Source organism: Protopterus annectens, chromosome 7.part0, assembly GCF_019279795.1.
Source record: "Protopterus annectens isolate FY-2018-M chromosome 7.part0, PAN1.0, whole genome shotgun sequence".
In the NCBI taxonomy this organism is placed as follows: domain Eukaryota; kingdom Metazoa; phylum Chordata; order Ceratodontiformes; family Protopteridae; genus Protopterus; species Protopterus annectens.
The window spans coordinates 1,278,062,327-1,278,078,995 of NC_056739.1; the positions used below are offsets into that span (position 1 = coordinate 1,278,062,327).

The 16,669-nt window shown below is 37.7% G+C and overlaps 1 protein-coding gene across 1 annotated transcript in view; it reads right to left on the reverse strand.

The window, feature by feature from the left end:
* Positions 1–16,669, reverse strand: part of IL16 (interleukin 16) — a 769,621-nt gene that overhangs the window by 112,937 nt on the left and 640,015 nt on the right. The window contains exons 18-19 of the mRNA XM_044077894.1: positions 14,468–14,654; positions 595–696 (exon numbers count right to left, since the gene is read on the reverse strand). Coding sequence (XP_043933829.1) covers positions 595–696; positions 14,468–14,654 — 289 coding nt within the window. The remainder of the gene's footprint in view (positions 1–594; positions 697–14,467; positions 14,655–16,669) is intronic.

Below are 16,669 nucleotides of genomic sequence, written 5' to 3' on the forward strand. Positions count from 1 at the left end.
TATATATATATATATATATATATATATATATATATATATATATCTATAAAATTATTTTTCTTTTACATTTTTTCCCTTAAGTTATGCTCAGGGAGATAACTATGCTGTGTATGCACTATGAACACACACAGATGATCTATAATGTAAAGCAGACGAAAATACTTGTATAGCACTTTTGGAATACCACACAAAACTGAAAAAACTGTCTTTTACTCTCTCAGTTATTAAGCTGTTAAGTCTAACCTTACTTTTTGGCTCTTACCCTGTCCAATCTTCTTGCATAATAGTCTTGGATGTAAAACAAAGCAGTTATATATTTGGACAGAAGCCATTGGCACTTAGGGCTTCCACTTCATCTTAACATATTTTCTCCATATGTCATAAGTGCACTCTTATTTAATGAATGTCTAAACAGTTATTCTATTATATATAGCAGAATACTTGGTTACATTGGCTCGGCAAACATTGGTATTTTACAACCCTTTGTAACTCGTATTTTAAATGCAAATAAAATTAACAGTAGGGTAAACGGAATATAGTTTAGAATCCAAGCAGAGGAACTGTATGCAAGAGAACTGCTTTTGCAGTACTTACTGTAGTTGCTTTATTTTCAAGGTCGATACCTCCAGCAATGCTGAATCCAACCCCTGTATTTTCTTCTTTATGCAGAATTATAACATGGATGTCTTCAAGTTGCTGTTATTTAATGAACAAAGAAATGTGATTTATATGTACCATTTATACATTCAAAAATTCTTCACTGTTCTGTATTCAATGAATTACTGTGAAAGCATATAAAGTTATATCTAAACAGAATTATTACAAATACTGTTGTGGAAATAACATCCATAGAATGTATATTTTAGTGTCAGTTTCTACATGTTGATGTGGTACTGTTATGGAATCCTTATGCTGTTTAGCAAAGTCTTGCTATGTTGTTCAGATCTGGTTCAGTTTAAAGTCCATTACAAGAGAATATGATGGAGATGGGAGATAGGACTGGAACTCTGATATAAGACATTGACTGTAATGAGTGTGTCAACAACTTCTTCATGAATGGTGCTGCAGTGTTTTGCTGTCTGATCACTGAAGTTCATTATGATTGCTGTGTAGCAGTGTAAGTGAATTACTAAGTGCGGTTTGCATAAACTGCTAATATATGACATGAGTTGTGGTTTTGCTGAGACTGGGAGATAGCAGGGTAAGGGATTTGCTATTATCAACACTGCAGTTTGATCTCAGAGTTGCTATATTTAAAGTAGTGGGGGTGGGGGTGGGGTGCAGGGGGGTTTGCCACCAAATAAAACACTGTTTTTACAATATTTTTGTTTGGTTTTTATGCTAAGTTATTGCTGGTGCATGTGTAGTGATGTATTGATGTTTGTAGTGTTTACCTTTGCGCATTATGATTTGAGTAGACCCATATTTAAATAATGTGTATATGTGTGTGTGTGTGTGTTTGTGATATTTGACATATTTATGTATGTGTAGAAAGGTTCATAGTTAAGTACTAGGCTATCAGTCTGGGGACCATTACAAGGCTGGCCGAAAACATCTGTTCAAAAGTTCCCTCCAATCCCAAGGTCAGCAAGAAGTAGACAGGTGAAGAATTTGAGGCTGCCCATCCAATTAATCTAGATTTACCTTGAAAGTGTCAAGGTTGCTGCTCTGATTTATGTGTAGTTAGTTTGCTTCAGAAGTGAAGGATACTCTGAGATATGAATCTATCACATCAATATGAACCACTTACCCGTCGATTTAAGTTTAGTTCCTTTAGCTGGATATTTGAAATACCATTTGTTCTGTAAAGGAATAGGAGGTTAACAGAGGATTTGATCTTTTTATGGCTCAAAAGGCTAGACACAGATCTCTATGGAAGAGTCTATAAAAAACTAAGTACAGGGAGAAAGCTGCTAATATACTCTAATGACTAAGCTTTTTGAGGCCACTGATTGTTTTAGTTATGAATCTTTGAGGTCTCTTAAGGTGAATGATATATTAAGACAAATACATGCTAAAAGGTGCATTAAATTAAATAATGGGTATGATGACATATGAGTAAAAAGGAATTAAAGCTTCTCTGCATCTAGTGGAGATGCCACTGGAAATTAGATTAGCAAGATAAAAAGTTTTCCAAACTACTACAGACACATAATATCAAACTGTAAGAAATTATGAAATAGAGTACCAAGATCCCTTACAATAGTGTCTGATTGGGAGGATGTGTCATTTATACAGTAAGTGAAAATGTTTTGTTTACCGAAAAGAGCTACTGTACATTTTTTCCCATTTAATTTGAGACCATTGTCCTTGCACAGTTTGTTAATTAAGCAATAACCCATGGCTGGGTGTGGGTAATGCATGATTTACCCACTGTTGTTGTGGTTTGGTCACAAGGGCGAAGCCCGAGTGACCAAACAAAGCCAACCGTGAGTAAATCCAGCATTACCCACACCCAGCTGTGGGTCATTGCTATTATACAATGACATTATTTAAGAAAAAAAATACTTGCTTTTCTTAAATGATGTCTTTGTATAATGTATCTGTGCTGCCCTTCCACATTTTGCAGGTATCCTGGGGCTTTTTTTTGATGTACTGCGCATGCATACGGGAATTGTGTTTCCATGCTTATGCAGTGCATCAGTGCTGTGTACAGGTAGCAACGGAGAAAGGAAGATCTCTGTTGCTTCTTCTTTTTTTTTAATTTTTTTATTGAACATAAAAAAGAAACCGGGAGACTTTTTATGTCTGGGAGAGTCAGGACAGACAAAATAAAAGGATAATCAGGTACGTTTTTTAAGTTTTGCAGAATGCACCTGATTATCATTTTATTTTTGTCTGCGCTGTCTCCCTCATTTGCCTCAAGTCTTCTGTTTTCTTTTTTAATTCAAAAAAGAAAAAAAAGTTAAGAAAAATATGAGATATACTAACAGAAAAAAGTCCAGGAGACTGGACCTTTTTCGTTGGTATATTCTCAGATTTACAATGGGCACGCTTTTGAATATTAATGGCCAGTATATTGTATAATATGATCTAACCCACGTTGGAGCAATTCCTAGTCAGTGGAAGATCGAATAACAACACCCAGTTTACAGTCATCTGCAAGCTTAGTTAACCATAGGCCTGGAGTGCCGACCTGAAGGTCTGAGAAATATATGCCAGAAAGGGCCCAAAACCGAGGTCTGTGGTATATTGCAGGTAACATTTCTGCTTCAAGTAGTGGCACATGTGTTTTTAAACACACAAGTTCTGTCAAACAACCAGTTGTGCAACATTAAGATTTATATTCAGATTTACAACTCTGTTAATAATGCTTGCATGGGAATAGTAGCAAAGGCATTGGCTAGGTCCAGATATGCTGTATGCACTACATAAGACTAGGCCCAGAAATGCTGTATGTACTGCATAAGGCTTGGTTCAGGTATGCTGTATGCACTGCATAAGGCTAGGTCCAGATATGCTATATGCACTGCATAACTACTATCCACTGCTTTGGTTACTTTTTCAGAAAAAACTAATGACATTAAAGAGCAGGAACTTGCTTTGACAAAGTTGAATTGATAAGTGTCCAGGTATAAGAGATTTTCAGTGTCCAGATTAATTAGGTCCGAGATAATGCACTCCATAGCTTTACATACAAGGCTAGTGTGACTGATAGGGCTATAGTTATCAGGATCTTGCATGGGCAACCCTTGTGCAACAACATTACAATGGTTGTTTTCCAGACTTCATGAGTGTAATCAGTGGAGGAGGGGCCTAAGCTTAAAGAGGTTAAGTTAGAGGGTCAGATAGGCCATATGATAGTCATGCAACCTAGTATGTTATCATGGCTCATAGATGAGGTGTTAACCTTTGAAAGGGCTTAGAGAATTTATTCCATAGTAATTAAAAGGGTGACTGGGATTGTAGAGTCTGTGGAATAGTTAAAACTGTGGGTGGAGTAAAAATTGCACTAAAGCTTCAGCAAGGATATTAGTTATTTCTTTTAGGTCAGAGTGTGCAGTACTATTGAGGACTACCTCTGGACATTGTTGGGTATTAGTTCTTAACTTCCTCACATAGTCAGATAGATTTGTGGCTATTTTTGGTTTTAGTGGCCTTTTAAGTTTACACTCTGCTCTGAGCTTTCCTAATGGTTCTCTGAAGCTCTTTACTTATGCATGCTCATAATGTAAACAGAATAAGACATCTTGTAAGTATTAAGCAATTTCTTTATTTTGTTATATAATGCATTAAGATAGGTATTCTACCATAGTGGTTTGTTTTTTTTAGATTTCTCATTATATTTGGTGAAGATGGGGATTGCCTTATCAGTACAACTATCACTTTAACTATTTAAGTGGGAGTAGACGTCAGAGGCATAGATAGCAGCTTTACCAGAGGGATCGATTGGAGTAAGACTCCAAGAAACTTTATTTAGGTCATCAAGTAACTGAAGACTGTTTGCTTTTGAGAAGTTGCTAAACACAGAGGTATTTTCAGGGGAAGCACTACCAGTTTTAAATGAAAATGTCTCTAATTTATTGGTCTGCTTTAACAAGGCATGGTGATACATATGGAGGTGTGCAAGAAGTAATCATGTTTGTGATGAATAGATCAGTAATATTGGGGCCTATAGTGGGATGCTTAAGTATTTGTAAAGCAAGTAATAATGCCCAACAGGGTGTGTGTTACTGTATAAATAATGCATGCCCAGGGTTATTCTGAGAGGAGGAGGGCCTCTACACCATAGGAGGGGTATTATTTAGATAATAACACACACCCTGGAGAACATCACTGAACTTAGAGAATGGGCTGTTTGTAAAATTGTCTTACTTAAACTGCTGCGGTGGTACAGCGGTAGCATTGTTACCTCACAGCAAGAGGTTCTCCTGTTCGATTCTCGGCTGGGCTTGGGAGTGCCTTCTGTGTGGAGTCTGCGTGTTCTCCCTGTGGTTGGGTAGCGTTCGAAAGACATACGTACGTAAATGGGCGTGCCTTCGTTGAAGGTTGAGCGTCGAGCTGGCACCTCGGCGTTTCATTAAAATCTACTGCCAATCATTAGCATACCAGAGTTCCGCTATGGCGACTCCTTACTGGGAAAAGCCGAAAGACAAACAACAACATTTGTTTTTTTATTGCTGTATTAGTTTTTTTTTGTTTTTTTTTTTGGTGTAAAATGGTTCCTCCACCTAATGTTTCAAACTTGCTGTAATATATGTAAATGGTGTTGGAGCAAGTATTTTACATTCAAGATATAAGATTTTTAAAAAAGGTTCAGATATTTACCTAATTTTTTTAGGTGCCTTCCTCATAAAATTTATTTTGTTGACAATCATTGGGCACTGAAGTAAAAAATAATGACATACATTTCAATTTCACACTATTTCTTCAGAAAATGCATGCTAAAACAAATTTTTTATTCTATCAACTTTTTAATTGTATAACAGCAATGTTTAAGATATGTTTGTGTTTTTAAGCCTTTGTCCCCCCTTTGTTTTAGGCTTGTTATTCATAATTCTTGAGCTGAGAAGTTGAGAGCGATGCACACCTCTTAACTGCCGCTGCCACTGCTTGATTGTTCTCATTCTCTCTCACACACACTTTTGCTTTCATGCACACATATAATAACACAAGCAGACATAAACACACACACATTTTTCTTTTTTCTTTCTTTTAGTTTTATACTTTTTAAATAGTAAAAGCTTAGGAAGTGTAAAATAATGGCTCTGTTGCTCGCACTCTTGCTTTCATGCATGCACTCACTCACAAAGACAAACGCACACCCATTTCTATTTTTATTTATTTATTTTTTATTTTACACTCGCTATATAAAATAATGGAGGCCATTAGCTTTGTTACAGTCTAAGCTCCACAGCAGCTTAATATGCTGCCTTGAAGAGGCAAACTCAATTTTCATCAGGCATTACCTGCACATTAACACCGTGCTGGAGAATGTTTGTTCTCCAATCAGAGTGGTGATGTACAGGTCATTCATTCTCTAAAGATAGTTGGCATTTATATTATCAAGGAAGCATTGGACATGCCAACCACTGACAGTGTAAGTCAGCTAGTTTATTTTTTTAAACACATTTATTGAATTATCACTTGTGACACTGACAAATTTACATTTATATAAAAGTAATCAAACTGTATTAACAAGTTCACATTTACAAATATTATACGTCACATATACTGCTATATATCATATAACCTAAACAAAATTACATAAATTATTCAATTCCTGCCCTTTTTTAAACAAGAAACATCTTTATTAAACCATAGGCAATCATACATTTATATAAATGAAAACAAACCACACTGACACAATTTTAGTTGCAAGCATTTTACATCACAAACCACACTGACACAGTCCCAGTTGCAAACATTATACATCACTTATAATCTGCCCAATCATTTTCAGTCAAACATTACATAACTCATTTAAGGCCTGCCTTCTTTTAAACCTCATTTCTCCCTTGTATGTATTGTTCCCACAATTCCCATTCTTTTCCTATATAATTTGCTCCTACCCTTTTCTAAAGATCTCACTTCCAGTTGTTTTATCTCTGTTACTATATTCACTACTTTGAGTATAGCTGGTTTAGCTTTTGATTTCCATTTTCAAGTAATTGCTTTTTTGGCAGCCACCATAATTAAACACAGCAAGGCCATACCATGTCTAGATAAGTCCAATTCTGTATCATAGGTCAGAAAAATCGTCTCCTTCGTCACTCCAGTCTGCCCACCCAGCATCTCTGACAGTGCTTCCTGCAGGGAATTCTTAAAGTCCACCAACACACCACACTCCCAAAAAATATGTTCCCAATTACCTCTTTCTTCCCCGTCACACCTCCAACATTTGCTGTCTACCCCTGTTTCTTTCTCTTTGCCTATGCTCTGATATCTATCCCTGATAGGGAAAGCAATCTTTAACCTGCAGTCCAAGTAAATTCTTGGCATCTTCCCATTCTATCATCTTTCCCTCTCTAGTTATTTGCTCCCAGTACCTTAGTTCCTTTGCCAGATTTCACCAATAAATTCCAGCCTCCTCTTGCCTATTGTCTGTATCCCTAATTGCAGTCATCCCTATCGGCAGAATCTCCTTTATCCATTCTAGTGTTGGCTTAGTTTTTAGGATACTTTCCACTACTTTATGGATATAATATTTTGTATGATTATTGTTATTCTTCTTAAAGGTCTGCATTGAAAATCCCAGTCTCTCTTTGTTTCTTGAGCTTCACCCAATTTCACCATCATCCCTTTCCACTTTGGATTATATATTTCTGCTTGTGCTATGTATAGAAGCCTTAACTGTGTAGCTCTGAAATACCTCTTCAAATCAGGTAATCCCAGTCCACCCTGTTTTGCTGGAAGAATCAGCTGATCCCATTTGAGTCTTGGCATCTTCCCTTCCCAGATAAAATCATTCAGCTCTTAATTAATTGCTATCCACAACTTCTCCTTTGGTTGATAAAAATATACCTGACCTGTGTATAAGACTAATGGGACTAAAAACAATTTAAATGCTTGTACCTTATTATCCATATCCACATAATAAAGCTTCCATTTTCTCAGTTTTTATATTATCTTTTGTTTAGTCTCTTCCCACAAATCCTTAACTGCCACATCAGAATAATTTTTAATCCATACTCCTAAATACTTCATTTTATCATGTCCCCAAAAATATAGATATTGCTGAACCAATTCACATGTAGGTACATAATTTACAACTATTGCCTTTGTTTTAGCTTCATTAATTTTGTATCCCAAAAAGATTTGAAATGGTCTCAAAATGTTCCATAACACTGTAATGTCTCTTTTTGGGTTTGTCAGGTATAATATAATATCATCTGCAAATAGTCAGCTTTTCTAGACTACCATACCAATTAGATCCTTGAATTTCTGAGTCCCTTATTTTCTTTGCCAGTGGTTCTAAATATACTACAAATAACAAAGGAGAAAGAGGACACCCCTGCCTGGCTCCTCTGATCAAGCAAAAATTATCAGAGAAGACCCCCACCCACTTTAACTTTCACCTCTAATACCTCATATATCCTCCTAATCAACCTTAAAATATTTTTAGGAAATGTAAATGCTTCCATTGCCCTGCTCATAAAGTCCCAGCTTACTCTGTCAAATGCTTTCTCTGCATCAAAACCCACCAATAGTGGATTTTTTTTACACTCTGCTTCCCTCTGATCATCAGTGTTCTGTTAATGTTGTCAAATGTTTGCCTCCCCTCCACAAAGCCACATTGATCCCTATCTATCAATTTTGGAATTACTTTTGCTGTTCTTTTAGCCATTATGTGGACATGAATTCTTTATAATCATGGTTTAGTATTGAAACGGGCCTGTATGAAGCTGGATCTGATGGATCCTTACCCTCTTTAGGTATTACAGCTACCACTGCTTTCTTCCAGGATGTTAGTACTTCTCCTCCTCCTCTTAAAATACTGCTAAACAAAAACTTCCAAATCTTTATCAGTTTTTTCCCTGCTAGCTTCCAAACTTCCACAGGAATACCATCTATTTCTGGGGGCTTTCCTGTAGGTTGGCTATATGTCACAATTTTTATTTCATCTCCTCCTATCCTAACCGTTAGTAATAGAGCCTCCTCTCCTTCTAGCCTTGGCATATTTAATTCTTCCATAAACATTTCCATTTGTATCTTTTCTTGATTTCCATATTTCTCTGCTTTATACAGACTTTCATAGAATTTCTGAAATATTTTGAATACCTGAATAAGATCTCTTGTTACCTTTCTTGTTAGACTCCCTAAACTTTCTGTTGCCTGAGTCATGCTAAAAGATTTTGTGCTTTAGTGTTATCAAAAAATAGTTGCTTAACAGCAGTCTTTCTAAACTCGTGTATATTACTGAGTTAATCCCAGGTCAGCCAGTTTACTGATGGATGTTTGAAGTCCCCCAGTAGAAAGATACTGGGTTTAATGGAGTTTTCATCTAATGTGTTAAGATAGTTATCATCCTCTGAAGGAGGCATAGGGGATGTTCTATAACTATGTATGAAATGGCAGTTAGTTTTGTTCATGGTGAGTTGGACATATAAGGAGTGCAAATGTGGTGTCTCAAGGAATCTGTCATGAGGTGATGATATCCTTGACAAATACTGATACTCCCCATAATTCCCAGTGCATCTGAAGATGTGATAGGCACTATAGCTAGGAACAGAGGAACCACATATTTTATGTGACATCAGTGCCCACCACACACTCCTTTGGGGGAGATCCAGTGTGCTCTCCTTAATTATAACTAATTTTGAGGTCACTGAATGGAGTGTATGCAGGTCCTTATGTGACTATTTTGGAAAACTAAACAAAAATGAGTGACAGTGATTGTGCAAACACATTTTGATCACAGCTGTTGTGAGCTGTTAATGAGTTTCATCCTACAGTTTGATTCATATATTATACACCGGTGAACTGTGTCACTCAAATTGACAGTAGTACCGAGTTTTCATCAAAAAGAAGAATTTATACCAAGTAGGTTTAGTTGATTAACAGATAAAAAAAAAAAAACTTGGCTACCATTTCCATCTGATTTTACCTCATTATGCTGTTGCACATTTAATTTGCTGCCTATTTTTTTTTCCATTTTTTTTAATCCTTGTAGCAAACCATCAGCTTCCACCACAACCTCTCCTCATCCATTAGCTCTACCAAGCACCCCTTAGCTCCCCAGGACTTGCTTTGACCATGGATCTACCAAGCAGGCCTCAAGTCCCCAGGACTTACTTTGATCATGGATCTACAAAGTTGCCGTTAACGTCCCAAGACTTGCTTTGACCATGGATCAAGCAAGCAGCCCTTAGCTCCCCAGGACTTGCTTTGACCATGGATCTATCAAGCAGCCCTTGGCTCCCCAGGACTTGCTTTGACCATGGATCTACCAAGCAGGCCTTAAGTCCCCAGGACTTGCATTGACCATGGAATTACCAAGCACCACTTAGCTCTCCAGGATTTGCTTTGACCATGGATCTATCAAGCAGCCCTTGGCTCCCCACGACTTGCATTGACCATGGATCTACTAAGCACCCCTTGCCTCCCAAGGCTTTGCTCTGACTGTGGCTCTACCAAACACCCCTTATCTCCCCAGGACTTGCTCTGACCATGGGTCTACCAAGCACCCAAACAGTGGGCTCCTGCCAGGTACTGCTAATCCATCTCAACTGTGTTACCCACTTATCATTAAATATTGTAAATTTATATTTCTAGGTATTCAATAATAACCCCAGCTCAAGCTGTGCACTTCACTCTAAAAAGTCCCTGCTCCCAAGATGCAGTATTTTGTAATGCAGGGACAAATTAGCCATAACAAAGTAAGACTTAATTAAGGGATAATTTGCATTTCTCAGAATTGCATTACCTCATGTGACATGCAGATCAGCACGTCAAACAGTAGGAAACTGTAGTGGCCGCATTGTGTAAGCACAGCCATCCCTCCCCCCACAGACACGTCAAGCACACACACAATTACACATTCAAACACACACACTCCCACACACCGCAGTCCCCTTACCTGTCATTGCATTGACTGAATACCTCCAATGTCTCTTTTTCCAACCCTAGGTAGTCATGGAAGTTCACAATCCCATATCATATCACAGGGTCGCTGGTGTCTAGTGGTTTCCCCAGTCCTGATCCCCATGCCATTTGTAGTGCCATTAGAAGAAGGGAGTAGAGTCTGTGCATCTAGTGTTCCCCCATCCTCCTGATCTCCATACTGGTTTAATAGTTAGTACACAGATAGTCTTCCATGGTGTCTAGTGTTTCTTCTCAGTCCCCACTGAGGTATCCCAGAGTGTGCAAGTACAAAACCATATTTTGTCAGGGCCCTCCACACCTGCTGCTTAATTATATATTCAAACACTGAAATTCCATTTATACATACACACACACACACACACACACACACACACACACACACACACACACACACACACACTCACATATCACTGTCAAGGTGTAAAGAATGAAATAAATACAGCAAAAAATGCTTCAAGCACTACTACAAAAAAAAAAAAAGTAGAACTAAAGAACTAAAAGGATTTTATTCAGCTGAAAAAACAGACTGGTTACAACCAAAATGGAATCTTCAGTGTTATCTAATCAGAACCTCTGACAATGATCCATTTATACTAACATCCATAACACAAGAACATTGTCTAATTAATTGAATTGTATTACAAATAATGATATTGTTGCTATTTAACTCAATAAAATCATCACCATAATGTCTATGTTAACAAAATCAATAATTCAGATATCTGAATATAATATACCATAAATCTTCATAAAATTAAAAGAAGGTGTACCCATTATTTGTGATCATTATGACTGCTATGTAAAAAAAAAATATTCAATGCCATCTGGTTGAAGAAAATTGAATAAGAAAATTCCCTTATACTTAGTATGCTGTGTCTACACCCAAAAAAAGAATACATGTTGTTGTTGTGTCTTTCGGCTTTTCCCGGTTAGCAGTAGATTTTTACGTGCCTAGTTGCCATCCCTGATGCACAACCTTCAACGAAGGTATGTCCATTCAAGCATGTCTCCACACAGAAGACGCTCTAGCTGAGAATCGAACAGGACAACGTCTTACTGTGAGGCGACAATGCTACCACAGCATCACCACCGCAGTTTTTCAAAAAAAAGAATACATGTTAAATAAGAAAATTCTTATAAATGGTGATTTAAGCCTGGCGTATATAATGAACCCAGTGTAATTATCCACTGTCTCTCCCTGTCCCATCATGGTATGCCACTCATTCCTTTAACCATTAATATTTAATCTGTCAGTACCGAGGTATGTAAATATTAGCAACTAGATGTACTTTCATGTGCTTCAAGAGCGAGCTGTTTTCACATTTACAGTGAATATCTCTAGCATGTAATGAAATATGTTGCTTATATTTAACTATTTATGCTGTTTGTACTGCAGATATGTATTTGGGTAGACTTTTGCTTTTTAAGGTTACTATGCTATTTTAATGGATTTTAATCGCTCAGAGCAGGGAATGTTATTCACGTTTTGTCGTCTTTATCTTTTGTTTAATGTAGACATGTTTGCCTTAGTTGGGCTAAACTGTTTTCTGTGGGATGTATGAAATTCCATTTTTTGAATGTGGTTTAACATAGCTGGGATGATCTTAGGGTTTTAGAGTGAGTAATGATGTAGACAGAGTGAATATATGACAAAAAGTGTACATATATTTTTTTTGATAATACAGGTAGAGTAGTAGCTAGAAAAAATATGTACACGCTTCATCAGATAAATGCTCTTTGTTTAGGATAAATGTTACTATATGACCTGCTCAACACTTATTTTAAATAATATATTTAGGTCTGCGGCTATGTTGTTTTCGTTTTTGTTGATTTAGGTGTTTGTAATTATTTTTTCAAAAGAAAAGTGATATTCCAGGGAATTTGTTAAAAGTTCCTAGCATGAGCCATACAACTCATGCTAGAAAGGCCCTTCCAGCATGATGTGTCCATTTGTGATTCAGAACCACTACGAGGTAAGGTGTCATTACTGGATAATTTGCATGTTTTCTGAAACGCGGGTACTACTGTGACATGCAGATCAAACTGATCTGCACATTGCAGTTGTAACCTGCTGCTTCTGGAGACTGTGAGATTCCCTTCCAGTCACTCTCTCACACACAGGTACACAAACACACACCGCAGTCCCTGTCCCTACTGCCCTCCTGTGGTTGCCTCCACTCCATAATACTTCACTGCTAATGCTGTCATGATTTCATTTTCACCAAGTCATTTCATGTTTCATTACTCTCGCCATCCATTTCATGCTTCAGTACTCACACCAAGGCATTCATGTTTCAGTATTCTCCCCAAATCATTTTGTTCTTCAGTACTCACACCAAGTCATTCATGTTTCAGTATTCTCCCCAAATCATTTTGTTCTTCAGTACTCACACCAAGTCATTCATGTTTCAGTATTCTCCCCAAATCATTTAGTTCTTCAGTACTCACACCAAGTCATTCATGTTTCAGTATTCTCCCCAAATCATTTTGTTCTTCAGTACTCACACCAAGTCATTCATGTTTCAGTATTCTCCCAAATCATTTTGTTCTTCAGTACTCACACCAAGTCATTCATGTTTCAGTATTCTCCCAAATCATTTTGTTCTTCAGTACTCACACCAAGTCATTCATGTTTCAGTATTCTCCCCAAATCATTTTGTTCTTCAGTACTCACACCAAGTCATTCATGTTTCAGTATTCTCCCCAAATCATTTTGTTCTTCAGTACTCACACCAAGTCATTCATGTTTCAGTATTCTCCCCAAATAATTTTGTTCTTCAGTACTCACACCAAGTCATTCATGTTTCAGTATTCTCCCCAAATCATTTTGTTCTTCAGTACTCACACCAAGTCATTCATGTTTCAGTATTCTCCCCAAATCATTTAGTTCTTCAGTACTCACACCAAGTCAGTTCATGTTTCAGTATTCTCCCCAAATCATTTAGTTCTTCAGTACTTACACCAAGTCATTCATGTTTCAGTATTCTCCCCAAATCATTTAGCTCTTCAGTACTCACACCAAGTCATTCATGTTTCAGTATTCTCCCCAAATCATTTAGTTCTTCAGTACTTACACCAAGTCATTCATGTTTCAGTATTCTCCCCAAATCATTTTGTTCTTCAGTACTCACACCAAGTCATTCATGTTTCAGTATTCTCCCCAAATCATTTTGTTCTTCAGTACTCACACCAAGTCATTCATGTTTCAGTATTCTCCCCAAATAATTTTGTTCTTCAGTACTCACACCAAGTCATTCATGTTTCAGTATTCTCCCCAAATCATTTTGTTCTTCAGTACTCACACCAAGTCATTTCATGTTTCATTACTCTCGCCATCCATTTCATGCTTCAGTACTCACACCAAGTCATTCATGTTTCAGTATTCTCCCCAAATCATTTTGTTCTTCAGTACTCACACCAAGTCATTCATGTTTCAGTATTCTCCCCAAATCATTTTGTTCTTCAGTACTCACACCAAGTCATTTCATGTTTCATTACTCTCGCCATCCATTTCATGCTTCAGTACTCACACCAAGTCATTCATGTTTCAGTATTCTCCCCAAATCATTTTGTTCTTCAGTGCTCACACCAAGTCATTTCATGCTTCAATACTTTCTACAAGTCATTTTGTGTTTCTGTACTCTCACCAGGTCATTTCACTTTTCTGTTTTCGTCTGAGTTTACATGGATTATAAGACTGGTTTTGCACCTGGCATGTATCATGGCAGCAGACCTTTAGTGAACTAGTAATAGGATGTTACACTGACACCATAAGTATATTTTGAATGGTACAACTTTGGGATCAAAATGAAGCAGATATATATACACAATTATCTATTTTAATTGCTGACCATTATATATTATGCAGAAGGAAGAGAGCTTTGCTGTGTAAAGACTAGGCTCACACAACTTCTACGCTTACCTTTAGTGTCTCCTCATCCAGCTCTCTGACTTCTTGCAAAAGATTACTTAATTCATCAGCAGGAATTGAAGAAATGACAGACTGGGCAGAGACTGGGCATTGCTGAGATGATGGTGCAACCTCTCTTATGTCATCTTCTTTCTTCTCCTCTGAGGAGCCTGCTGTGTATTCTGTTAGTTCAGTAAGTCTGCAGATTTAAAGCATAGCAAAAAATTGAAATAAATAGGTTTATGTCTAGTAATGAGACAGACATGCTAGTGTTGGCCAGTAGTCAATGCATGTTAGGGCACTACTATATACTGTATGATGACTATATTTTGCAGCCTATTTGTGCTTGTCATTTCATCTCCTACTTGCGATGACTGTTCAGAATCTTCAGCTTCTCTAACAGCTGAGTTTATAATACATATTTCATTGATTAAAGCAGTATTAAATAACCATTTAAACATATTCAGGGTTATATTATGCAAATACCATTGCTGACATTGTACAAGCCAGTGCAGGGGTATCTCATTCCAGCATGGTACAAGCACCCACACATAATTAAGTCATACCGAATATCACAGTGATGAACAATACAACAGAAAAATAATAATCTGTTGTGACATGAGTGTCAGTGTGAGACAATGCATTTGACAAACACACTTCAAACACTACAAGGTATTACCAATGTTTCTTTTACCTGTAACTATATCTTGATGTGCATAGTAATGAGCACATTAGCAAAATGTGATCAGATTTAGAATTTCTAGTAAAATCAGCGTATTCTCATCTCTTCTTCCCTTCTTCCTTCCAAGGCAGGTCAGAAGATTTGTTGGAGAAGCTGTCTGACTTTGCTGAAGAGCTGTGTGCTTTACCAAAGTAAGGAAATGAATTAGGCTGGATATTATACTCCCAAAGACCATTTAGGCTGGATATTATACTCTCAAAGACCATTTAGGGTGGGTATTATACTCCCAAAGACCATTTAAGCTGGATATTATACTCTCAAAGACCATGGTATTTTAGATGTTCTGTAGTGCATTTTAGAATTTTTTTTCTTAATCAGGCATTTCCCTCTTACTGCACTCTAATTCCAAAATATAAGTCCTCATCCCGCCCCCACCTGAAACAAAAAAGACCACAGTGAAAAACTTCTCAAAAGCCGATTTCACACTTCTAAAAACTAGTGTGGTCTCCTTTAAGGCCCCTGAGCCAGTGGTAAACATTACTCAAACCGCTGAATCACTTACAAATGCCTTCTACCAGCACCTACAGGACTGCATGGATCAGGCAATCCCAAACAAAACTAAGACTCTCTGTACCAAAGGCAAGCGTCCAGTCTGGTGGACCCCAGCCATAAACAAGCTCTACAACAAAAGGAGGAAGCTACTACAAGATAGAACAAAATCCTTGAAAGATAAGACACCTTTGATCATTATAAGTAAAAAACTAAGAGCTCTCATAAAATCATCCAAGGCAAATTTTGAGAGAAAAATCGCCAAGGACTCTAAAGACAATCATAAGGCCTTCTTTAGCTATGTTAGAAACCTAGGAGGAAACTCCCAGATATGCTCAGAATTAGTTCAAAATGATGTGAAAATTACTGAACCTACACACATTGCTAACATACTGGCTGACAGGTTCAGTGCAAACTTCTCCCCAAAGGAGAGATCTCTATTCCAGTGGATTGTAGCCCCCAAACATCTCCAACGCCCAGGTGAGAACTGCCCTCACTAAGGCAAAAACACAGCATCCATGGGACGGATGGTGTCCCGGCTGTGTGCTTCATGAACTCAACGAGGAATTAAACCCACAGTTAGGACAGCTGTTTAATCTTAGCCTCACCTCAGGATACGTACCCAAGGAGTGGCGCACGCGACTGTGGTCCCACTTCATAAGGGCGGTGCCTCCACAGACCCTGGAAATTACCGCCCCATTAGCTTGACAAGCCTTATCTGCAAAGCCATGGAGAGGATCATAATGGAACTCATAAATAAAGACATAGGGAACTTGCAGACTTTGGATCCAACCCAGTTTGGCTTTGTCAAAGGCAGATCCTGCCTCTTAAACTTGGTTGACTTTTTCGAGACAGTCACCAAGGCCATTGATGAGGGAAAGGCAGTCCATACAGCCTACCTCGACCTGGCAAAGGCCTTGACACAATACCCCACTCAGGTATCATCGAAAAACTCATCAGCTTGAATGTAAACCCATACATCA